Below are 27,437 nucleotides of genomic sequence, written 5' to 3'. Positions count from 1 at the left end.
GCTATAGCCACATACGAAATACTTGGATATGTGCCATAGCACCAGGCCACTGGCATGCTACACTATGTGATCAAAAGTGTCTGGCACCCCCAAAAACCTACATTTTTTATATTAGGTGCATTGTGCTGCCACCTACTCTAGGTACTCAATATCAGTGACTCTGTAGTCATTAGACATTGTGAGAGAGCAGAATGCGGAGCTCCGCAGATCTCATGGACTATGAACATGGTCAGGTGATTGGGTATCACGTGTGTCATATGTCTGTACGTGAGATTTCCACGCTCCTAAACAGCCCTAAGTCCACTCTTTCTGATGTGATAATGAAGTAGAAATGTGAAGTGACATGTACAGCACAAAAGTATACAGGGGGACATTTTCTATTGACTGACAGAGACCACTGACAGTTGAAGATGGTTGTAATGTGTAATAGGCAGACACCTATCCAAACCATCACACAGAAATTCCAAACTGCATCAGGATCCACTGCAAGTACTATGACAGTTAGGCGGGAGGTGAGAAAACTTGGATTTCATGGTCGAGTGGCTACTCATAAGCCACACATCATGCCGGTAAATGCCAAATGACACCTCGCTTGGTGTAGGGAGCATAAACATTGGACAACTGAACAGTGGAAAAATGTTGTGTGGAGTGATGAATCATGGTACACAGATTGGCGATCTAATGGCAGGGTGTGGGTATGGTGAATGCCCACTGAACGTCATCTGCCAGCGTGTGTAGTGCCAACAGTAAAATTCAGAGGTGGTGGCATTATGGTGTGGTCATGTTTTCCATGGAGGAGCTTGCACCCCTTGTTGTTTTGCATCGCACTATCACAGCACAGGCCTAACTAAATTTATGTCTTAAGCGCCTTTTTGCTTCCCATTGTTCAAGAGCAATTCGGTGATGGCGATTGCATCTTTCAAGATGATTGAGCGTCTGTTCATAATGCACAGCCTGTGGCAGAGTGGTTACATGACAATAACATCCCTGTAATGGACTGGCTTTCACAGAGTCCTGACGTGAATCCTATAAAACACCTTTGGGATGTTTTGGAAAACCAACTTCATGCCAGGTCTCACCGACTGACATCGATACCTCTCTTCAGTGCAGCACTTTGTGAAGAATGGGCTGGCATTCCCCAAGAAACCTTCCAGCACCTGACTGAACATATGCCTGTGAGAGTGAAAGCTGTCATCAAGGCTAAGGGTGGGCCAACAGCATATTTAATTCCAGCATTATTGATGGAGGGCACACAAACTCATAAGTAATTTTCAGCCAGGTGTCTGGATACTGTTGATCAAATAGTGTACATTTTGAATATTCCGACAATGGCAGCTGCATCGGTCAGTCACCAGAGGCTACTTGTAGTAGGCCACATGACTTGTGCACAAGGCATGGCATCCACCATGCCATCTACTGGAGCCCTCCTCTTTATAACCACAGTGCATTAGGCACTCACTCTCATATTGTGTTACTTATTGTCAGCAACTGCTTGTATCAGTACCTGGACTGTTTCTACGTCTGTGTTTATACTCTAACTCTTGTTTGCTTGTATGTGGAAGAAGAATAAACTTTGATTTATTGTGACTGTGCTACTGTTTGTGTCTTACAGTATGATACAACTATTATCATAGACAAACAGGTGCATACTTCAAGGTTTATTGACATATTTCAAAAAATCTGAAGCTTCTTTGTCTGTGTGCAACACATATTTACAATATTTTCACAAATTATACATTTAAAAACGTTTACATCTTGGTATCTTTTACCACTAAACATTTTCTGGTTACTGAACTGTCAAAAACATGTAGGCAGTTTTCAAATATGAAAAACAATGTATAAAGGAATTTTAAAAAAATAATTATATTTAATAATTAATTGAGTTCAAATGTTTTTTGATTGCTGTAGTTTTAAAAACCAGAAACTTTGACAAATTACTAGGTAGCATCTAGATTGGCTTAGTGAGTGATCCAGTAATGCCTAGAACCATGTGTTAGAAAGCTATAAGTTAGTGAATTTCTCTTGGTATAAATATTTCTGGTGCTAGAAAAAGCCAGCTAAGTAGTGAACTAAAATATAACAACTAGGCTTTTATTAAGTGTTTCACATGTTGTAAAATTTTATTTCAGAATATTATAAGGTGGGAAACAATTGACAACTTATTTTTTAGATTTAAAAACAAGACAAACACTGTTAGCATTATCTATTGTTAAAAAGAATGACGTGTTAGATTTTATAATAACAGAATGTCGATGTTGATATACCAAATAATCAGAGTGAAGAAAATTACTTTTGACTTGTCCCAAAATCTATGTGCCTCACAGAATCTAAAAATGTTTTGACAAGGAATGTTGGAAATACATTACAACTTAACAAATTTCTGTGTGATGCGATAAGGATGAGATGGTATAAACACTTAAGTGCATAAACCAATAGGTGTCCTTGTATGACATCTGTACTTCGAAAAATTATTGCTGTATCCTGCAAATAGTGCATGTGAGTGTGAGTGCACCATGTTTGGTGTCACCACATGTGTGTGTTCAAATTGGCCACCAACTGTATCACTGAAGACACTTGTTGGAGGCATGCATGCAGCAAGGTCTTCACCAATCCATCTGTTTGTGACTCACACATATATATCCACAGAGCAGCACTAGCTTATTCCCTTATGTCCATTCAGTGTACTGTTGACATCAGTGTTTCTTGTTACATGGGGATCCTCAAGAGGCTGTTATCCATTATTGTTCTGAGATTCATGTATAAAATCATATCTGTGTTACTTGGACCAGTCCCATGTATTTCTTGGATACTACACGAATGGTGACAAGGATGGGATGGTTTCTGCATGTGCAATCTTTAAGTGACTTTTCATCGGGTTTATTCATTATGGATGCTGCACTACTGGCTCTGATTGAACTTATTTTTATCTTATTTATGTATATACTTATTTCTTAGTTCATTAATGCATCTGAGACACAGGGATATGGTTGGTTGGTTGGTTTGGGGAAGGAGACCAGACAGCGTGGTCATCGGTCTCATCGGATAAGGGAAGGATGGGGAAGGAAGTCGGCCGTGCCCTTTCAGAGGAACCACCCCGGCATTTGCCTGGAGTGATTTAGGGAAATCATGGAAAACCTAAATCAGGATGGCCGGACGCGGGATTGAACCGTCGTCCTCCCGAATGCGAGTCCAGTGTCTAACCACTGCGCCACCTTGCTCGGTACAGGGATATGGAATGACTTAAATATTATACAAATGTATTTACGTAGAACATAGTAGTTAATTTAAAAAAATAGCTATAGAACATAATATTTATTTTACAAAAACAGTTGCAGGGAAAGCACATAATATAAAACTACAACAGAAGAAGTAAGCAGAGGGATAAAGACAAGTATTAACACATGTTGTTTAAAATGTGACAAACAAGCAGTGAATATATATATATATATATATATATATATATATATATATATATATATATATATATATATATATATATATATATATATATATGGTTATAATAGAGGGAAACATTCCACGTAGGAAATAAATATCTAAAAACAAAGATGATTTGACTTACCAAATGAAAGTGCTGGCAGGTCGACAGACACACAAACAACCACAAACATACACACAAAATTCAAGTTTTCGCCACAAACTGTTGCCTCATCAGGAAAGAGGGAAGGAGAGGGAAAGACGAAAGGAAGTGGGTTTTAAGGGAGAGGGTAAGGAGTCATTCCAATCCCGGGAGCGGAAAGACTTACCTTAGGGGGAAAAAAGGACGGGTATACACTCGCGCACACACACACACACACACATATATCCATCCACACATATACAGACACAAGCAGACAAATATGTCTGCTTGTGTCTGTATATGTGTGGATGGATATATGTGTGTGTGTGTGTGTGTGTGTGTGTGTGTGTGTGTGTGTGTGTGTGTGTGTGTGTGTGTGTGTGCGCGCGCGCGAGTGTATACCCGTCCTTTTTTCCCCCTAAGGTAAGTCTTTCCGCTCCTGGGATTGGAATGACTTCTTACCCTCTCCCTTAAAACCCACTTCCTTTCGTCTTTCCCTCTCCTTCCCTCTTTCCTGATGAGGCAACAGTTTGTTGCGAAAGCTTGAATTTTGTGTGTATGTTTGTGGTTATTTGTGTGTCTGTCGACCTGCCAGCACTTTCATTTGGTAAGTCAAATCATCTTTGTTTTTATATATATATATATATATATATATATATATATATATATATATATATATATATATATATATATATATATATATATATATATATATAATAGAGGGAAACATTCCACGTGCCTTTACAAATGTCTGCTTGTGTCTGTGTATGTGTGGATGGATATGTGTGTGTGTGCGAGTGTATACCTGTCCTTTTTTCCCCCTAAGGTAAGTCTTTCCGCTCCCGGGATTGGAATGACTCCTTACCCTCTCCCTTAAAACCCATATCCTTTTGTCTTTCCTTCTCCTTCCCTCTTTCCTGACGAGGCAACCATTGGTTGCGAAAGCTAGAATTTTGTGTGTATGTTTGTGTTTGTTTGTGTGTCTATCGACCTGCCAGCGCTTTTGTTTGGTAAGTTTCATCATCTTATATATATATATATATATATATATATATATATATATATCCAAATTTCATGCTTCTCTGTCAAAAAATTCATTGAATGAATAAAAAGCTTTTTGAAGTAAATGTACTTTTAAGTAATGCCTTGTTACTATGCAGGCGGTGAATTAAAAATTTTAACATTGCAGTGCTGTACACCTTTCTGCACCTGAGATAGAGCTTTTAGTTCACAGTGGAGGTTAGCCTTCCTCCCTGTGTTGTGATCATGGAACATTTCACTGGTTGCATAGTGGGCAGGATTCTCAGCCATGAAACTCATAATCAAGTAAATATATTGGGATGTTGTAGTAAGTATCCCGAGCATCTTGAACAAATTATGGCAGGAGGTTCTTGAATAAACTTTGCACATTAGTTGGACTATATTTTTACTGCAAGCAGATTTTCTTTCATGAAGGTGAAGTGCCCCAGAAGTTAATTTGATAGCACATGATGGAATGTAAGTTCCCAAAATAAGTATATTTTGTGTCACAGATGTCTCCACTTTATGAGATTGTCCTAATGGTAAGAATAGCAGAGGACAATTTTTTATGGTGTATTGGATATGATGTCGCCAGCTGACCCTGCTGTGTATGAGGAGTCCAAAGAATTTGGTCCAATGTACTCTTTGAATTTGATGACTGTCATGTAAAATAGGAATCTCTTGTGGGACTTCGTGATCAAAGCTGAAGTGGATGTAATTGGTTGTTCAGGTTCACTGTTAGTGAGTTAGGCTAAGAGTTCTTAAAGTAATTTGTTGGCTTCAGCTTTTATGTCAGTGGACTGTTTGTTGTTTATCATAGTGCTAGTATCATCAGCAAACATAGTAAACTTGCATGTTTTGTTTGACAAAGGCTGGACATTTATGTAAATTAGAAACAGCAGTGGATCAAGAACTGACCCCTGAGGAACTCATAGAGTGCAGTGCCCCAGTCAGATTTCACTTCATCCCCTGCTATGCTGCTCTTATCAATAGCTACCTTCTGCTTCCTACCATTTAAGTAAGATTCTAGCCAGTTTCTCACTGCCCCTCTGATGCTGTAGTGCAATGTTTTATTGACAAAGATTTTGTGATCCACTCAGTCAAAAGCCTAAGAGAGATCACAAAAGATCCCAACTGGCTTCATTTTTATATCAAGGGATCCTAATATGTCATTTGTGAATGGAAATATTTCTCCAGTAGTGGGCATACCTTTTCAGAAACCAAACTATCACTGACATTTGAAAGTTTTCGAGGTGCCGTATAATTCTGGAATGCAGTAATTTTTTCAAAGACTTTTGCAGAAGTGGTCAAAAGAAAGATGGGGCAATAGTTAGTGACATGTGTTGAGTCTCCCTTTTTGTGTAGTGGCTTCACTATAGCAAGCTTTATTCCATCTTGGAAGACCCCCTGATACATAAGGCATTATATATGTCGGATAAAACTTTAGATAATTGAACAGAGCAGGCTTTTTGTAGATTACTGGAAATATTATCTACACCTGATAGTTCTTTAATTTTTAATGATACAATAGTTTTCTTTACTTTGTTACTAGTTAGGGGAGGATACACTTATTTTACTTACTAGATTTGGAGAATTGTGTTTCAGTATCTCCATGGCACTTTCTAAGGAGCCATTGCAGCCTATTTGTGCAGCAGCACTTATGAAATGGTCATTGAATTTTTTTGCAACTATCTCTTGATTGCTTATATATTTATCATCAATATTTAAAACAAAGTTTACATGTTTATTAGCACTATTGACACCTGACTCACTCCTGATTATATCCCAGTTTGTTTTGATTTTATTATAGGTTTGGTTGATTTTGGTGTTAAAATATGAACTTTTTGAGTATTTAATTACATTACTTAGCATTTTACAGTACTTTTTTAAATGATATATATAGGCAGGATTTCTGGAATGTTTTGCTGTGATTTACAATTCACATATGTGTTTGCAGGATATCCTTATCATCTTGGTGATCTGTGATTTTCTTGTGATTTCTTTGAGCTTATTTCAGCCATGATCACTATGTCAGCTTCTATTAACAGACAGATCTGTTCAACTCCAGACAAGGAAGTGCACCAGAAGGCTTTACTCTGTGAAACACCCCACCACCCTCCCCATTGGCAGAAGTTTTGCAAATAGCACAGTCTTTTGAAGTTTATCAGGCAGTAGGTGACCAAATTGAAATGTGGGATGATGAAGCACTGCTGTCACAAGATGTTACCACTAGGACGACAGATAGCTTGCATTAGGAAGTGGTAGTAGTGACAATAAATATATAGGCCCAGCACCGAGCTGAACAAGGACAAGCAAAGCAGCCACAACCATCACAGCACACAATCAGCATTCTCTGTTTCCATCTTGTCCCTTCTTTTTTTGTCCAGCATGAATGTTTGGCATGCCCTGAGTGCTGGGCTATTTTTAATACTTACCAGAATAAAGGCCTCATCGCCTCCCTCTGACATTCATTGTAGGTTGCTCAGGGTATGGACATGGATGTAAACTGTGTGACTCAAATGCTTGTGACTCCTCCCAAGTTGTTTATTGAATCAAGTGTTTTTCGCCAAATGATCCAGTTATAGCTCAATACAAGAGCTGCAGAGATGTTATTGAATTCTCAAACGTATGTGAGTTTAAGCTTGCTGCTGTTGTTACTGGTCAAGCAGAAGCTGGTCTGTTACAACAAACAGAACATTGCATTGTTGGTACAATTTACAGGATCTGCCTCTTACAAGTCAGTTGTTCACTCCATTACATTTTTTGTGATTGATGATGCCAATGTTGAAAAGAGATGGACACATTTCAGGCATTTAGATATTCTCTCATCAATGCAGTTCACCATGTGACCCATTAGGTACCATATTATCAGTTGGAAACATGGTGTGAAGAGTTTTCAGACTTGTTCTCAGAGGGTGTAAGGTGTGCTACAAATTTTTCTGCTCATATTTCTTTGAAATGTATGGCTTGACTTCATTTTTGTTATGTGCATCCGTTCCTGTCGCCATGAAAGACCAAGTGTAAGCAGAATGGGACAGACTTCAATCTCTAGCAGTGGCTAGTGACTGGTCATTTCACTGGCTGTAATTTGGAAGTGATTGGGAAAACTTTGCCCTGTGGTGACTTCAGCACTACTGTTGATGTGCAGTTGATCATGTATACATATCCTCTCTCATGCCAGGAGGAACTTTTGGTAAAAATGTGGAGTGGCTAGTACTTTTTTAAAACTGATTTGTCTGAAGCGTGGTTCCTGTGGACGAAGTGTCTTGTCGAGTTTTGGGTTTGAATGCTCCTTTTGGTCTCTATTATTATTTGTGCCTTCCATTTGGTGTGCCTAGTGCCCCTGCTGTTTAACAAAGTTTTTTTAAAGCATTTGTCTATTCCTGTTCTGGGTTGCATTAATTATCTGGATGATATTGTTGTCACAGGCTCCTCCATGGCCAATCACTTGGAAAATTTAGGCACTTTGTTTCTGTCTTAAAATACGGAAGCTTATGGTTTAACCTCACAAAAAAGTCTCAGTTTTTTTTCAACCTTCAGTTATTTATTTAGGCTTCGAGGTCTTGCAGAATGGGGTTCACCCTCTGCCAGACCATACCTCTGCAGTTACATCTATGTATCACCCCTCGTTCATGATGGAACTTCAGGCCTTCCTAGGGAAGACAGCCTACTACCATAAATTCTTGCCAGGGCAGCCACATTGGCCCGCCTGTTGCATGTACTGTTATGCAAGAATCTACATTTTTGATGGGGCCTGGATTGCGAAAATGATTTCCAAATATCAAAATCCAAACTACACTCAACCCTATGTTTAGCTACATTAGACAAACACACAGTTTTCGTGACTGACGTCTCACAGTAAGGCCTTAGTGTTGCGTTAGTGTACTGATATGCTGATGACTCTGAATGACCTATTGCTTTTGTCTTGAAATCTTTCACTCTGGTCCAGTAGTGTTACCCTGAGGTGGCAAAAGAAGCTCTTGGCATAGTCTATGCTCTGAAGAAATTTCATATTTTTTATATGGATCATAGTTTAACCTTATTACTGATCATAAACCCTCACACTTCCTTGTCTGACAAAGCGGCAAACCATCTGAAACACTGGGCACTGTTCTTCTGTCACTACAACTGTGAAATCCATTTTTGACCTACATCTAAAAATGCTAATGTGGACACCTTGTCCTGCCTTCCTGTGGGTCCTGATCCCAACTTTGATTGTGAAGAATTGCTTTGCTTACATCTTCATATTGTAATGAAGCTGAAGTCAAGGGTTTTCCAATTACAAGCTTGTAGATAGCAGCTGCCATTGCTGCCAACCCATTTCTCCACCAGGTGGTTCAATGTATTCACAGGCAGGTCACATAAACTACCGGATTGACCTTTGAACCCCCTGTGCAAATATTTTTCCTTGTATTATCACCTCTCTGTTGTTAACAGTGTTTCACTGTAGTCCACGTAAGACCTCTCTCCCAGCTCCCAGAATAGTCATTCCCCCTGCATTATGGTGTGACATTCTATGCCTTCTCCACTGGGGCCATTGGGAAGTTTTGTGCACTAAACTATTAGGTAGGAGACAAGGTTTTTGGCCAGAGATTGATGACAAAATTGTCGATTTTGTTGCTGTTTGGGGGCAGTGTGCCCGACAACTAGCAGCTCACAGGAAGTCTCTGTCCACATGGTCTGCTACAATCCAGCCAAAGTGATGCATTCATGTCAACTGTACAGGTCCATTTGTGAATTCCTTGGTCATGCATGCTTTTTCCTGGTTCCCTTACATTCTCTGGCTTGCATTGACATTGGCTGAGGTCACAATTTGTATGCTGTAGAGGGTTTTCTCTATTGAGTTGTAGCTTTGTACCTTACTTTCCATTAACGGGCCCCATTCTTTCAGTTGTTTTGTTCCCATCATTGTATTCATCATGTTATGGCTCCACCATTCCACCCATAATCAAACGGCAAGGTGGAATGACTGTTGCATTCATTCAAGTACTAAATGAAATAGTTTGTTGTGGATTCTTTGCTGGATGCTGCACTTCTCCCTTTTCTGAGAACATATCGCTTAATGTCGGTGTGAGAGCAGAGCGTGGCTGAGTTGCTTCATGGCTGACAGCCACACACACTCCTCCAGCTTCTGCAGCCTGCATTGCACCTGTTGTGGTTGGCTTCATCTGACCTCTTCGCATTGGGATCACTGGTGTGGGTGCAAAGGTTTACCGACCACTGTTTTCCACTGATGGGGACCTGTCCTTGTGACAACCATATAACTGATGGGCTGTTGTCCCACCACTTTGATTTCTGCACTCCTCCTCACTACCGGAAGCTACCAGTTTGCTGGTGAGGCCCCCATCACTGCAGCCTGCCCTGCTGCCTTCTGCCTTGAGCCCATCATTGCCTACTGTGGAGGCAATCAACACCCTCCCAATGGCTGCCTGTCTATTTCCTGTGCTGCACTATAGCACCATGGGGTTCCTGTTTCCCAGCGCCAGTGCCAGTTCATCTCTAGCATCTGGCCTGTTGGTGCAGCCTGCTGGGCCAATTCTGCCAGCCCCCTTGCCATCATTGCATCAGGCATTGTCACCAGTGTGTCCAGCCACATCTCCTCCAGACTGGGATGTACCTGCTGATTATGACACAGAGATGGCGATGGCACCCTTCTCTCCAGTGCTGTCATCAGGTGCCTCAGGGGCTCACCCCCCAAGCTCATATCTGCGTCCTCGTGCATACTGGCCCTATGCTCTGATGCCTGCCTGGCAGATTCCATCAGCACTGGCTAGTGCTGCTCTGGATCTGATGGATGTGACTTTTGACGGGCCACCAGCATCTCCTCCATCATTTAAGCACCCACTTTTCTTGAGGGAGAGGTGTGCTGTATGCTGCAACTAGTGCATGTGACCGTGAGTGCACTGACAGATATATCACTGTGGGTGCTTGTTTGAATCAGTTGCCAACTGTATTAGATTGGGCTGGATGCTGGAGGCTGTGTGCATGTGTCAAGGTCTCTGCTGTACCATCTGCCAGCAACTCATATATATATATATGCACTCAGCAGTGCTAACTGATTCTCTTTTGAGTCCACATCAGTGTACTGTGTGTCATTACGTGGAGACCCATGAGAGTCTGTTTTCCATTATTGTTCTGAGGTTCATGAATAAAACCATATTTGTGTTACTTGGACCAGTGTCATGTATCACTTGGTTACTACAATTACTTTTTTTTTCCAGATGCATTCCTGGTATGTTAATATATGCAAAAGAAAAACATCTGTTCGAGAGAGATGTTATGAAAGACATGAGAAATTACAGCTATTTTTCAATTCTTTTAATCATGCTGAAAGTATGGAAAGATCTATATGCAATCCAAATTAAATATTTCATTTCAAAATATAATATAGTTGTATGTAAATGGCTGGCAGTTCAAGATGGAAGTAACACTGTCACAACCATAAATATATTTGTGCAAAGCATCAGAAATATATTTTATTAGGGTACTGATAGTGACAGTACATTAAATTTCAGTGATTTGGAAAGATTCTTTAACTCTGTAAAACTTGTCTAGCCCATTACTAAACAAAATAAATGTGAAATTGGCGCAATGCATTGTTATGGCTTACATCATATCTGCTGAACAAATGCATGAAATAGGATAATTGCTACCTCAGATCCTATAAATGATTCTAAACAGAGTACAAAAACACAAGGTTTCTGTTGTATGTGAATGACTTGCTTGTAAATATAAATTCCCTTAGCTTTCCATTTCCAGATGACATTTCTTCTAATTAAGTATAGTGAAAAAATATGATTTTGATGTAATTTCACTCACTATCCTAGAAACCTCTTGAAGCTAAATGGATTCAGACTGAACATTTTTTAAATCCATTGTGCAGTTTACATGTAAATAATCAGAATGCTAATAAAATCATAACCATTAATGTGTGGAGGAAGTCAATGAAGTCAAATGCCTTTGACTAATTCTAGACTAGAATTATCCTGTTATACCAACAAGGAGTGAGAATGGAAAACATTCCAAGTGCCATTTCTGTTCAAAATATAGATATTGTCATGTCTTTGACTCTAAGGACATATAAACCATTGATGATTTCCTCATATATAAAATTAATGGAGTTTGCTCATTTTGAAATGCACATCCAGATCTCCATATCTTTTCATTTGGAACTGTTAGTTTACTGCTCTAGAGATATGTCATTCAATGTGTTGATGTTTTTCATGCTGCAGATCAGTTTGTTCATTATTTTATCCTACAACAAAACAATGATAGCCAACACAGAGCTCATGTCATGATATACCTTAAGCACAAAAGGTGTAGCACATGTAGTATCTACCTCCATGGATCTATTGTGGAATTAATTGATGATTATGCTAAAGCCATAAGATGTTCAATATGAGTGCCCATTAAGTGTCTGAAGATTGTGAAATGATAATAATGTTCACATGGGTCTTTGATCATTTATTTTGAACAGTGAATTTCTCCAGATTACATTAGATTAGTACTTGTTTCATAGATCATGAATACGACACTTCGTAATAATGTGGAAAGTGTCAGGTTAATAAAAGGTGTCTATACAAGATATTACATTAGACAAAATTTTACATGACACTCAATATTTTTAATTTTTAATTTTTTTTGGAGGGTTTGGGGGGGGGGGGGGGTTGGGAAATTACCCACTTACTATAGCCAAAAATTCATCTAACGAGTAAAAGGAGTTGCCATTAAGAAATTCTTTTCATTTCCTTTCAAATGCAATATGGCTATCTGTCAGACTTTTGATGCTATTAGGTAAGTGACCAAAGACTTTTGTGGCAGCATAATTTACCCCCTTCTGAGCCAAAGTTAGATTTAACCTTGAGTAGTGAAGATCATCCTTTCTCCTAGTGTTGTAGCCATGTACACTGCTATTACTTTTGAATTCGTTCGGATTGTTAATAACAAATTTCATAAGTGAATGTATATATTGTGAGGCTACAGTGTAGATTTCTAGCTCTTTAAATAAGTGTCTGCAGGATGATCTTGGATGAGCTCCAGCAATTATTCTGATTACACGCTTTTGTGCAATGAACACTCTTTTACTCAATGATGAGTTACCCCAGTATATGATGCCATACGAAAGCAGAGAATGAAAATAGGCATGGTAAGCTAATTTACTCAGATGTATATCGCCAAGATTTGCAATCACCCTAATAGCATAAGTAGCTGGACTCAAACGTTTCAGTAGATCCTCAGTGTGTTTTTTCCAGTTCAACCACTCATCAATGCATACACCTAGAAATTTTGAATATTCTACCTTAGCTACAGATTTCTGATCAAAGTCTATATTTATTAATGGTGTCATTCCATTTACTGTGTGGAACTGTATATACTGTGTCATGTCAAAGTTTAATGAGAGCCCATTTGCAGAGAACCACTTAATGATTTTCTGAAAAACATCGTGTACAATTTCACTAGTTATTTCTTGTCTGTCGGGTGTGATAGCTATACTTGTCTCATCGGCAAAAAGTACCAGCTTTGCATCTTCGTGAATATAGAATGGAAAGTCATTAATATATATTAAGAACAGCAGAGGATCCAAGACCGAACCTTGCGGCACCCCATTCTTGATTGTTCCCCAGTTTGAGAAATCACCAGTTTTTTACAAGTTATGTGAACTGTTTATTTCAACTTTCTGCACTCTTCCAGTTAGGTATGATTTAAACCATTTGAGCACTGTCCCATTCATACTACAGTACTTGAGCTTATCTAGAAGTATTCCATGATTTACACAATCAAAACCCTTTGATAGATCACAAAAAATGCCAACGGGTGACTTCCGGTTACTCAGAGCATTTAATATTTCATTAGTGAAAGTATATATAGCACTTTCCATTGAAAAACCCTTCTGGAAACTAAACTGATATTTTGTTAAAACTTTATTTTTACAAAGGTGTGAAGCTACTCTACAATACATTACTTTTTCAAGAATTTTGGATAAGGCAGTCAGAAGAGAGATTGGGTGGTAGTTGTTAACATCAGATGTATCCCCTTTTTTATGCAGTGGTTTAACAATGAAATACCATTAATTCCATGTGAGCTTTTATTCTTGAAAGAGTTCATTATCTTCCTGATTTCAGAAGGAGAGGTGGGTGGAATGTATAGTTTAAACATGCCCTGAAATAGTTGCTTTTCATTTTAATTTTTTTTTCCACAAGATAGTTGTTTTTGTAATTTTTATGTGACCCAACTTAAAATACAAACTTATCTGTATATTTTACTGTTTCTCCTAGTGTCTGCTGTATAGCAAATAGGAAGTATGTGCAGTTTTTACTTAAATTGTAATGAATAATGTCAAATTTATCTGTTGGTCTCAATTTCAGGTATGCAATTGGACATGCTGAGCGAACCTTGATGAATAACAGAGTTGGTTGGCTAGATATATTAGCTAATGACACTCATCAGTTTTACAATGCCAATAACACAGGAGGTCCATCAATAAAGGTAGGTGCCATAGACTACATAAAATGAGATAAATTCTGCAGTGTTCTGCTAATCTCCTCATTTCAGCCACATTTTTGAAAGATTAATTAATTAGTTAGTTAGTTTCATGTGTCAGGGACCATATGTGTGATCAGTTGCAATGATGTGAAATTATACATTTGACATTTGCCTCTTAGATTAATTTGTAAATATGGCATCATGCACCACATATTATTTTTACAGCACGTTTTTTTCTTTCTTAAAGATGAGTTACCAGCAACATATGACATTATTGAATGAAGATATGCAAAATAGATCAACTTACTGATTTCTTTCTCCCCAAGATCAGTAATGGTTCTAAGTACACATGAGGCTGAATTAAATTGTTTTAAGTGTTCTAATGTATACTTCTCACAGTTTAAATTCTCATCAATGTAGACACCTAAAAATTTTGAAGTTTCCACTCAGTTTATTATTTCTTCCATGTGGGTTACACTTATTATTGGGGTAGCACTTCTAGATGTGCAGAACTGAATGTGTTGTGTAATTTTGAAATTGAAAGTATGACCACTCACAGGAAACTACCCTGTGATACAGTTAAGAACATTGTTTACAATTTCTTCTATTGCTATATGTGTGCTTAGATTGGTTACAATACTACTGTCATCTGGGAATATAACAAATTCTGCTTGTTGTATATTAGATGGCAATTTGTTTACATATATCAATAACAATAGTGCACCTAAGACAGACCCTTGTGGAATTCCATACATGATTTCTTCCTAGTCAGAATAATGTTCCAAGGCTACACTAGTTGAATTAATAAGTACAACTTTTGGCATTCTTTTGGTTAGATATGACATTATCCATTACTTGACTATACCATCATTCAATGAAACTTCAGTTTATCTACAGAATATTGTGATTCAGACAATGAAATGCCTTTGGTAGGTGGCAGAAAATACCAACTGGTGCTATTTCATTATTTGATGGGCATAAAATTTGATTAGAGAACATGTAAATGGAATTTTCATTTGAGCAACTCTTCTAAAATCCAAACTGTTGTTTACTGAGTGTAATACTGAGTGCTTGATTCTAACCTAAAAAAGGTACTCCTCTGATGCTAGTAATCATCAAAATCTTGCTTTATGTGATGGTGGTCACCCATACATGTTTCAGCAAGATGCTCAGCTAACCTATCTTTCCCTCTCCTATTCAGGTGTATTCTATGTCTAGCATTTCCCCATTTTTCAATTGTAGCAACAGGCACAGCACTTGTATGAGATTTCAGTCAGCAGCAGCCTTCTCAACTCAGTGTTCACATGGCTAACAGCAGTGTTAACCCAGAGCTGGTCAAGACACTGCAGAGCCTCCAAGAAACTCACAGTGGTGTATGTAGTTCCTGTGGCCATCAGAGTGTGCATCATTTGAGTGTCTATGTGGTTATGTGTGTACTATTTCTATATACGTACAAGACTTTTGTGTATTTTTCCCATAGTATTGTAGTGGGTTGTAGTACTTTAGATTACCCACATTTCAAGCATGTCTCTTGAAGTGTCATGGCAGAAATAACATGAATGAAACAGCAAACTCTTACATCCCAAAAATTGATAGTATTAATAATGAAACACAAAGCAACTTGGGAATTTTTTTTTTATAACCTTGCAAAGATAATATTGAAAGTAAATCTGGTAACATCATGTAAGTAACTACAATGGCAGTTCATATAAAGGTGTATTAGATACTGAAAAGAAATGTTAAGTCAGTGTTTGTTTGTGAGTATAGGTTCCTTGAACCATTTTGAAAATTTACGATACGCACATCTACATCATATTAACTACATGTAATTATTACTTCAGCATTAAATCATGATCTTTTTTGGTAGATCAATGTAATTTAGTGATTTTAAGTAGGGAAGAATGACAGTATTGATAGAAGACAATATTTCCAAAAGACTGACAGGATAGGATAAGAGTGGATGTAGCTAAGAAACTAAAGTGATGAAGTGATACAACAGCTGGAATCCCTTGCTTGCCATGACACAGGACATACTGAGAATGTTTGTTCTCCTGAAGTATTACACAATGTATTAATATAAAAAACCAATTAAATTTCTTGTCAACGTTAAACAACAGATCAATTATTACTAGCACATGGACAATATATTCAGTGAAAAGTTTTTCTTTTTATCAACAAGTAAATTTGCAGCCTCAGTTTATGTAATTAGACATTCATTAAGCTTTATGACTATATTTTTTAATTTCAGTAATGTTCCTTAGTCCAAACAACTTCCTAAGATTATGGATATATCAGTCTATTGGTGTTTGGATGTGGGTTTGCCAATACCTCAAATGGGACTATATAGGTATCAAAGAATTTTTTTAACTCAGCCGTTAACAATTTGGATATCTCGTGGGTCTTAACTGAGTTCTTGTCTTACATTGTATTATTTTAAATGTAGAATCATGTTTCTTCATTCTTGTTCACCTTGTTTCTTCATTTCTTTTATTTTTCAACAGCTTCTTTTTCCTTGTGTTGAAGTAGGTTTACATTCTAGAAATTCAATGTGTTCATTAATGACATTAGCTGGTTTTGTGTCAAATAGTACTTCTTGTGGTGAAAAACCTGTTAATATTTTTTGCAAACTGTTCATCACATTTTCAAAATTAACTAGATTTTCAATCCAAGACAGATTTTTATGACATTTATGTTTTTACTATCATCTTCCTTTCCTTTCTCAATGAATTGTTTTTGTATTATACTCCCTTTTTGTCTGACACATATATTGTTTTCTCTCTCTTTTCAAGAACTACACAAACTCTAAGTAACTCACGAGTCCCCAAAATAAATTCTTCACTTAATTCTGAAATTATTGAGGAAACATGTTCAAATTCTACACCTTGAGTTTCAAACATCATTAAAGTGTGGTATCTCACCAACTTACTTTGTCTACCAACAGCCCCTGTAATCTTTACTCCTATCACTGGCATCTCAATATAATTCTCATTCTCTTTAACTTCATCACTTAAAGCTTCCGATGTTCCAGAAATTCTGCTGCCTGAATCCAGTTATGCTTTCCCTTTCCAATATCCTATTTTTATGTGAACATATGGATACTCTATTTCATCCGTTGTCTTTGTATTGAAGTATTCATGTAATAGGTCCTTTTCAACTGCAAAGGACTTCCAATCTTTGCAATTCTGAATGCTCCTGTTTATCAGTAAATCATTTACCTTCATCATCTGATTAATGCTTGTATCAGAGTCATCATTGACACAAGACATACTGAGAATATTTGTTCTCCTGAAGTATTACAAGTTCCCAAAAACTGCAATTAAACCTTAACTCATATATGCCTTCTTTTTGCATGATTCATAATTTGTATTGCAATTTATTTCCATCCTATCAGGGTAAACTCTTTGTCACAAGGCTGCTAACTTTCTTCGATAATGTATCACTAAATAAGTCTTCCCCAACATTTACCCAAAACGTGCACAGAAAACTTTTATTACTAACTTTAAGATTTAGAATTAAAGCCAGGTTAGGCATCTTGTATGTAGATTTGTTTTGAACATGTTCAGTGATTAAGTCATGAGCATCATTGTTATTTACACATGTAACAGATTCAGACACTTCATGTGCAACTTCATTTTCATTTCTACTTGCCTCTATCAACTTGCATCATCAACTCCTCTTCCTCCTTTCTTTAACAAAACATCCTTAAATCCAACCAAATAATCCACATTTTCACTTTTATTACCCATAAGTCTCCCTCATCAACAACTTATCAAGCATTAGTGGCATCGTCATCTACCATACATTTCTCACTCTTCTCATGTTTTGCAACTTCTCTTCATTCAGAAAATATCTCGCAAATATTAAAGCTATAATCACCAGTCTCTTTCAAATTTTTTCACAGGTGAACATTGTAAAAGTTTTCTAAATCACTTTCCTGTAACTCATAATTCAGATTTTTAGTTTCTTTTGTGTTTTGTTTTTTAAGCCTTTTTTGCTACAAATTGCCCCAATACTTTTGATCTACTCTTCATTTGTTAAGTTGGTACTCTTGCTTAATTGCCTCTTTATTGAATCAACTGTTTTGTGTAGCCTTTATGTTCCCTTATTGGTCCATGTATTGAAATCATTGTCCTTCACTCTCACATTGAGAACCTTTAGTTTAACTGTTCAGTAATTTTAGCACCCTGAATGAAATGTTTATGTGGCTGTTCATTATGATCTTAGTTTCTGTTGCTTCACTCATATTCCCTATTGTAGTGTATCCCTCTGTTATCAAAATCTCTTGGTGGTCCCTCTTCTGGATTTCAATGATTGTCATCATTCATAACCCCTCCCGTGACAATTATTGTTTCCCCAATTTCCATTATAATTGTTTTGTGTGAAATGATTTGAACCAAAACTTTGTCTATGATTTCTTTCAAATGCTCTGTCCATCTTTTCTACATGTTTAAGGAATTGTTCAGCTGATTCATCAGGCCAGTACATTAATTCTCATCGTATATTCTCAGGTAACCTTATCTTGAAAGCATCAGTTTTTGTCAGTTTATTGAAAGCCTGATTTAAATGAACATGTTTCTGCAATTCATTCTTACAAAACTCTTTCATCCTCCCTTTGTGTCCTATGTAACTTGATCAGTTGAGAAATTCACTTTTAATTGTAGCTTGTTCTGACTACCCAAAACTCTTTTTGAACTGTTGATAAGATAAATACTGTGTACAACTATGATTTGCCCAAGGTAATGCATCGCCGATTGAATTTTGTTTCACAAATTTCGTTTTAAGGTTATCTGTTATGGTTGGAATAAAAATTGTCTTTACAGTGCTGTAAGAAATCAGAAGGATGCAAACCATCATCTTCAGGAAACTTTTGGCTACCATACTAGAAAAATCCATTAAAACATGTATTAAAAATGTTTTTGGTGTCATACATTCCTGCAAATGACATGACTGTTTTTGAAAACCAAGCAAATTATTATGTATGAATGACACATTGTTTTTAAGTTCTTTATCTTTTTCTGAAATGGTCTTTCTGAGACTATGGAATTTTCTTTCACAAGTTTTGTTAACAGATACAACTACATTATTAAAATTACATTTTGCCTCTAAAATTGCACCTTGCAAATTTATTTCCAGATCAGTTACTTTGTGACAAACAATTTGAAAGCTGGATTCTGTCTTTGTGACTCTGTCACTTAATTCTGTGATTTTTGAATTTGTGGCTTCAATTTGTCTACATAGTTCATCTCTGAAAGCCTGAATCTGACTTCCTGCCTTTAATTTAACAGCATCACAACTTTCAGTAGTCTTGTTTTCTAATTAGGTTTTCAAAGTGCCACTTTTATCAGAAATTTGTATGTTTGTTTCAGAAATTTGATTGTTCAAAGATTCACTGGTTTACATAGAGTGTTACTATTTTGTGTTCAAATCTTTATAGCTGCACTCATTTCTGACATAAATTGTTTCAGTGATGGTTTGTTTCCTAAATCTACTGAATCTTCCAAACCCTGATTCTGAAGTCCTAACTCTGAATTATCTTCCTCAAAGAGTCCTTAATGAAGCCACTTTTCTCTTTCTTTAGTGACACTGAAAATACAGGGTATTTATAAAATAGTTATGAAAAAGTAACCTGTAATTGTGAAAAAGGTAAATAACTTACAGAAATGTTTGATACAGCATTGAGCGCCGTATATCTTCAAGCTTTATTTGCAAATATTCAATTTGGCCTCCTTTGTAACATGACAAACATCCTGTGTAATCAATGTCCTGCTAAATCCTATGAACCAGCTCTAGATGTATGGTGGCAACTGCTTGTGTTATCCATTGCTACAACTCATCAACATTCCCTGGAAGTGGAGGAACAAATACATTGTCTTTAATGTAACCCTATACACAGAAGTCTATTGAGGTTAAATCAGGTGATCATGGTGGTCTGGATATTGTTCCATCATGTCGAATCCAGGTCAGCACATTCCTACAGAGATATGACAACTTTATGATGATAATGTGGTGGTGCACCATCTTACTGGAAAATAACATTGTAACATGAGGCATATTCAATTCTAAGCTGGCACAGCTCTTTGACGTACTTGGACTATGACTGTAAGACTGGTGAACTTGCTCAATTGCTGCATCAGAGACTGCTGGCTTACCCTGACCCAACGTCCTATGTGATACATAGCCAGTTTCAGTGAAATGGTTATAGCAATTAATAACAGTTTTTATTTGATTTGGTGACTTGTGATATTTAGTCCTGAACTGTAGTGGTGGATTTGGATTAATTAAACCACAAATAACACTGTGCATGTTCTGCACCCAATGATGACAGCTGGAATAAGTCACTAGTGTTAAAATTGGGAACTAGCAGTGGTAGGCAGCAATAAAACTTGAAGATATACTACATTCAGTGCTGTATCAAACATTTCCGTAATTTATTTATCCTTTTCAGAGTTAAAGGTTACTTTTGTATAACTAATTCATAAACACCCTGTATGACTAATAAAGTATGTTAGCAACATTACTTCACACACAAAAAACTTTTCTGTTGCTCTTTTCTCTTAAGTAAGATACTTATAGAAAAAGCAGGAATCATGCACTTAACTTCTGTCGCTTTGTGTCCATTATGTCCTGTTTGTTCTCCAGTCCTACTGTGCACAAGTCTTGATTGTTCTTCCTTTCCTTTCCATTTCATTGCCTTTTGCAGTCATCATAAATTTTAGTTTTCTTTCACATTTAACTTACCTGAAAAGTAGGTACAATTAATATTTATCCATACAATGAAATTAAATTGGATGGTGCCACCAAGTGTAATGGATTCTTCAATACTGCCTGTTCAATAACCTATGTTGAAACAAGACATTTACCATTATTTTGTCATTAGTTTGCATTGAGTCCTACATCCATAGTTCTAAACCAGTAATTATCTCATTTGTTCATTGTTGTTCTCATTGTCTTCAGTAGAGGATATTGCTGGTCCCAAGTTGTCATCCTTCTAATAAGAAATATTGAAGGGTCAAAGGATTATTATTCAGGTAACTTTTGATGATTATTCTAATAAAAGCAATTTCTGAACTCTGAAATAGATATATTCTTCAGTATTTCCACACTCTACATTAGAGCACACAATACTTCTGCCTTCAGCAGTGCTATAAGACAATATCAAGTCCATTTGCAGTAACCCTTCTGCCAAGTGTGTCCATTCCACAACAGATTCTCGATGAGTGTCTGTGCCTCCCTCTCAATCAACAAGAACAGTGATCTCATGTAGAGATCAGAGTTCATAACACTATTGACTGTAATCCAAATGGAAAATATTGATACCCACTGGTACCATACATTTTGTATTATATTATTAGTGTGATTGCATTACAGAATACACCAAATAAAATGTGATGCCTGTAGTCTATGATGTATAGGACATACTAGAAGAAATTTGTGTACAAAGTCTTGAGCTCATATTTTCAGAGCTACAGGTGTTCAATCTATGCCATGTTACCATGCATCAAAGAGTAACCTCCATGTAGAAACCAGTAATGAGATCCTCACATACCTTCACTCACTGCAACAGTAAGAAATGGTACCACTGTCTGAAGAACATTTTAAATGAGATAAAATGTGTAGCCTTTTACAAAAGAATCCATTTCTTAAATGAACTGAATTTTTTGTCAACAAGGGCAATTACAATATGTTCTCTGATCTATGATCAACTAATGCCTTTCAAATGCAGGAGAGCAGAAAAATAGTTAATATCAAGTCATACTTGTGTGGCCCAGAAGTGTGAATTTGTTAAAAAGATAATGAATATGACATTTTGTCACATATCAGTCACTAACTAAAACTGATTTTCAACATTCGGTGGTCATCAAACTGAAAATAACATTGAAGTGTTGCACAAAAACATTTGTATGTAGACAACAAAAGACAAAATGCAGCAGTGCTCCTAAGTGAAACAAAAGCTGATTTATTATGCTCTAATGAGCATGAGTTAAATGAAACAGAACTTTGTAGTTCAATAATAAAAGTCTATTATTTGTTTAGTTATTTCTGCAAACCAAAACATAATGGTGGAAGTTTTGCTATGTACAGGAAGACAATTTGTAGTCCATAATATACTGAATACAGTAAATGCATAAATTTTCCAATATTGCATGGAAAAAGACTATGAAATTACTTGAATAGTGTATGAGGAACTAAGAATTTTATGTGTATATAGATCTCCAAGTCCAATATTCATGAAAAAGAACTGAGTAAGTTATCACTGAGTTTTAAGATGAAAGGTATTGTAATATATAGAGACTATAACCTAGACATTGAGAAAGAATCAAAACCAAAACAAGAATTAAATGAAATATTGTTACCAGTATTGTGTAATGTGAAACTAGTAAATATACGTACCTACTAGAGTTATTAGTAACACTGAAAATTGTGAAATAAGTGAATTTGAAGCAAAAGTTCTGCAAACGCATTCTTTGAATGTACAAAGACAGGTTACAATTCTTGATGCGTAACACAATAATAAATTCTTCTGAAAATGTCATTGATTAACAAAATGATTAGACTACAGATAAAATGGTTTACTTAATATTATTTACATATTTTTTCAAAGCACATTGTTAATTGCATGTAAGTGTGATATTCTTCTAATGTATAGAAGGGATTTTGTAACAGGAATTGTTTCAGCTGAAATTTAAGCTTCGTTGTGGGAAGGGTCATAACTGTATTGGGCAGTGTATTGGCTAATTTTAAACCTACTTGTTGTGGATCCTTTGAGTAGAATGCTGTTCCTTGGCTGCTGATGCAAAATTTTTCTTTGGTACTGTACTGTACTGATGCAAATCGGAACAAATGTTGAACTACAGTCTTTTAACAAGTAATATTGCTTTTAAAATGTGCATGTTTCCTATGGCTAGTTCATCAGTTTTTGAACAGAAGAGAATAGATAGAAATTTATTGTCTCGTAACATACAATTTCAAGTCATTGGCTTAATGTACAGAAGACTCGTCAAAACACAAAAACTGGTTTATAATTTTCTTTATACTATCATTAATATAATATGCCATATCAAATAATTAATTAATTAAGCATTTAATAATTTTTCTTCAAAAGTAACAAACTTTTAAAAATTAATAGTCCCAAGTACTTGCTCTCTCCTGCTCAAATTTGAGGTTGTCATTCATGAATTATTCTGCTGAATAGTAACATTTCTGCACTAGTTTCTCATATAAGATTTTTTCAGTGTTTCTAAATTTGTGCCAAGCAGTTGTCTTCCTTTCACTTTGTTGTAAATTTTTGTACCCATATAATGTGGAGTTTGAGCATAAAGTTTTAAATGGTGGTGTGCAGCATAACAATTATTTTGATTTCTGATGTTGTAATCATGTTGAAAATGATTTGCTGCAAAAAAATCAGGGTTATTGTGTACACAGATACTCAGCTCATAGATGTTTAGTGAGGGAACACTTAATATACTTAGTTTTTTTAGGAGTGGGTGATATGATTTTCTTTGCCCTACATTTGGCATATTTCTAATGATGATTTTCTGAAGTTTTAATATTCGACACACATAGTATGAGTTACCCCAAAGTACAATTCCATACCTTATTACTCATTCAAAGTAGCTATGATACACTAGTTTTCTTATGCCCATACTGTTAGCACTGTACAATATCCTCATTACAATTGCTTGGCTATTTAATTTATTCACAAGGTACTGTATATATGAGCCCCATGATAGATTTTTATCCAGTTGCATTCCAAGGAATTTCACACACAGTTTTTATGACTGACCTGCATATCAGTTAATTGTGCTTCTTTGGTTTTAAACTACGTTAAATGAGGCTTTTCCATTTTTAACGTTAACCCATTTAAATCAAATCAGCTATATAATTTTTCTAAAGAATTTAATACAGTTTGGGGAATGTGGTCAGTACTGTTACTTTCAGTGATTACAGATGTGTCATCTGAGTGACAGTCAATATTAAGTGGTAGATCATTTATATAAAACAGAAACAGAATGGGTCCTAAAACAGAACCTTGTGGTACTCCATGTGAAATGGTTTTCTGTTTTGAAGTATAAGTTCCTCTCTCTGATGATTAAACCACTCTTTGTCTTTGGTTGGTTAGGTAGGACTTAAACCATTCTAATACCATGCCCCTAATTCCATACTTTTCCAGTTTACAGAGTAGCAAGGAGCAGAGTAGCAATATTTTTGATACTGATGGAAGAAGAGAAATTGGATGATAGTTTCCCATGTGTTCCTTTGTGCCATTTTTAAACAGTGTCTTAACTATTGCATACTTTAGTGTGTCTGAAAAATAATTATTGTAGATAATGGCTTTGCAATTATTTTAGCCCGCATCTCGTGGTCGTGCGGTAGCGTTCTCGCTTCCCACGCCCGGGTTCCCGGGTTCGATTCCCGGCGGGGTCAGGGATTTTCTCTGCCTCGTGATGGCTGGGTGTTGTGTGCTGTCCTTAGGTTAGTTAGGTGTAAGTAGTTCTAAGTTCTAGGGGACTGATGACCATAGATGTTAAGTCCCATAGTGCTCAAAGCCATTTGAACCAATTATTTTAGAGACTGTTGTAAACACTTTTGTTGGTATCCCATCCCATTCTGCTGATGTTTTACTTTTCAGTGATAGTATCAGGTTTTCCGTATCTTTTACAGTAGTTTTGGCAAATGTACTGAAAAGTTCACTTGAAATTGCTCACTGTTGAAGAAGTTTATGGGGTTAAACAAGCTACAGTATGAATCCTTATATCTTCCTCCACAGATCATTCTTATACCCCTTTTTCGAAGTAGCAATAGCTTATTTAGATTTCCTTTTGTTGTTTCTCCCCAGATTTCTATTCTGTAATTCAGCTGAGAGGGAAATGAAGTATTTAGGACAATAGTATCTTTGCAGAATTTGCTAATCGTATTAACTGTAAATATATTCCTACAATCTTATATGCCGGTGTGTCAACATGTTTGTCCAATTTTAGATTGCTTTGAATTGTTAAACTAAGGAATTTTGCACCAAAATCTTTTCTTCCCCCCCCCCTCCTTTTTTTTACTACTTCATTGCCCATTTATGGTTTAATTTCATCTTTAAAACTACTTTTGTGAAACCCATGAGGCATGTTTTGTTTGTGCTTACATTACTGTTTTGCTTGTGCTTACATTATTCCAATTTGAAAGCCACTTAGGCATTCATTAAAGTACTGAACAATTTTATTTATCAGATTATTACAGTGGGTCTCTAGTTCATCAAATGATTCCTTTTCACACATGATGTACATATTATTGTATACAGAACTACTTTGGATCTTTCATTGCAATATTTTATGTCATTTACAGGAATCAAAAATGGAAGAGGACACTGGGCACTCTATATTTTATATTGATTTTGGATTTGTAAACACCACTTTCAGTTTTAAGCTGTAAAAACTGCTTTCAGTTACTCATGTAAAAGTTTATTAGGTCATGAGTAGTGCCTCTGATGCCAATGTTCCATAGCTTATCTAATAGGATAGTAATGTTCACACAGTCAAGAGCTTTCTCAAGGACCTGCAACATGTTTCTTGTTCTTGATGCCACTTATTACCTCTTCAATTAATTGAGCAGCTGCTGTTCTATTTAATTTACAATTCACAATCCATTTTGACTTTCAAATGTTAGGATGTGCTCGTTAAGAGAGTTTATAATCATGTTATGTACGACTTTTTCAACTATTTTGAAAAAAGCAGGAAGTATTGATATTGGGCTGTAGTTTTCAATTTTATATTTCTCACCTTTCTTAAAGATCAGTGTTACCTGGTCTAGTTTTAGTCTGTCTGGGAAGATTTTTGATTCTATTCTATAACTTTGAGGTGGATGTTCAGGTCAGTTACACCAAACAACACTTTATTAACAGGAGTTCATTTATTCACCTCTTTACACAAGCAAGGCTTACAAAGAACTAACATGGCAGTTTCGCCCAAAGATAATCTTAGTTTAGTTCAAAGATGATACTCAGATTGATGCTGGTGTCGACCTCACTGGTGCCATACAACCGCACAACCCCCCCCCCCCCCCCCCCCCCAAAGTACGGAGTACTCTTGAGAGGCCACGGGGATGACTATGGTGTCGGCAGGTGTGGTCTGTGGGAGACATACCACGGTCAGCTCGACAGCGTCGTCGGGGAGCTGTGTTGGTAGATGTCATGAAGGAAGGTTCGCCCACTGAACCTGGAAGTCATTGAAGTGCGCCGGGCATCGTACTGGGCATGCTGGTCGTGCGGCGACAGGGAGGCTGGCAGTTTGCGAGTGGAATGGAGCAATAGCGATGATGACTCCGGTGGGCATGGCGAACACACGAAGCTTGTCCAGGAAGGTGTCGGGCAAGAGGGGAACACATTTCACTAGGTGGCAGGGAATGGTGGAGTTTGTGTCATGAGCACCGGATGAAGGGAAACACACAATGAACAGTGTGTCATCGCGTAGTATTATAGATATTGTGGATTATGTCCAGGGGGACAGGCACAGACATCTCGAATGAGGACGTGTTCAAGATAGGAGGGCGTGAGAAACCACGACAGGGCAAGGCAGGTGACGGGGGAGAGGTCAAAGGGACCGGTGAAGGGCCCAGATGCGAGGGCATGATCGTAGGTAAGCTCGATGTGGGGAGCATGTGATCACTCGATGGACTGCGTGAGACCAGAGTAGAGGGCGAGGTTGGAGAAGAGCTCAACGATTGGAGCTGGAAGTCACTCGACCGAGTGTGTAAGCCCAATGTGGAGGGAGTGGTCAGAGTGTAGTGAGCCACAACAGTGAGTGGCGTGGTCATGGCCTTTAAGGGGCGTAGAAGCAGGCTCGACATGAACAGGCTTCAGTCTGTTGACAGAGACTGTAACAGCTGAATCTTTTATCTGGATGTCATAGGTGTTGGCTGAGCGCCGGAGAACTTGGTATTGACCGGTATATGGAGGTTGGACGGGAGCGCGGACAGTGTCATCTCAGAGCATGAAGTATTCGCAGTTGTCCAGAGATTTCGGGACGTGAACCTTAGGGTGGGAGTGGCTGGCAGGCAGAGGGATATGGAGATTGGTCAAGTGGCATCTGACGTGGTCCATGAAGGAAGGTAAGTCAGACTGAGGGAGAGAAGCGGAAGGGCTCACAAGTTCTCCATGGAGAAAAATGTTCTGGTCATATACGAACTTGGCTATTGTGCCATTGAGGTCTTCCTTATAGATTGCACGAATGCCGAGTAGCACAAGGGGACGGGCCTCTGTCCATAGAGAGTCTTGGCATTGAAGAGCCGCCTTGAAAGTGAGTGCCAGCACTCAATTAGCCAGTTACTTTGTGGGTGATATGCTGTGGTATGGATGCGCCAGATGCCGCAA

General features: G+C 37.2%; 1 protein-coding gene across 1 annotated transcript in view; it reads left to right on the top strand.

Moving 5' to 3' along the window:
- LOC126470159 (potassium voltage-gated channel subfamily H member 2) overlaps positions 1-27,437 on the top strand; it is a 670,689-nt gene that overhangs the window by 363,243 nt on the left and 280,009 nt on the right. The window contains exon 5 of the mRNA XM_050097782.1: positions 13,963-14,083. Coding sequence (XP_049953739.1) covers positions 13,963-14,083 — 121 coding nt within the window. The remainder of the gene's footprint in view (positions 1-13,962; positions 14,084-27,437) is intronic.

Source organism: Schistocerca serialis, chromosome 3 (genome assembly GCF_023864345.2).
Source record: "Schistocerca serialis cubense isolate TAMUIC-IGC-003099 chromosome 3, iqSchSeri2.2, whole genome shotgun sequence".
Lineage (NCBI taxonomy): Eukaryota > Metazoa > Arthropoda > Insecta > Orthoptera > Acrididae > Schistocerca > Schistocerca serialis.
Note: the sequence above shows the minus strand (reverse complement) of the source record. Positions and strands in the feature narration are given on the sequence as shown.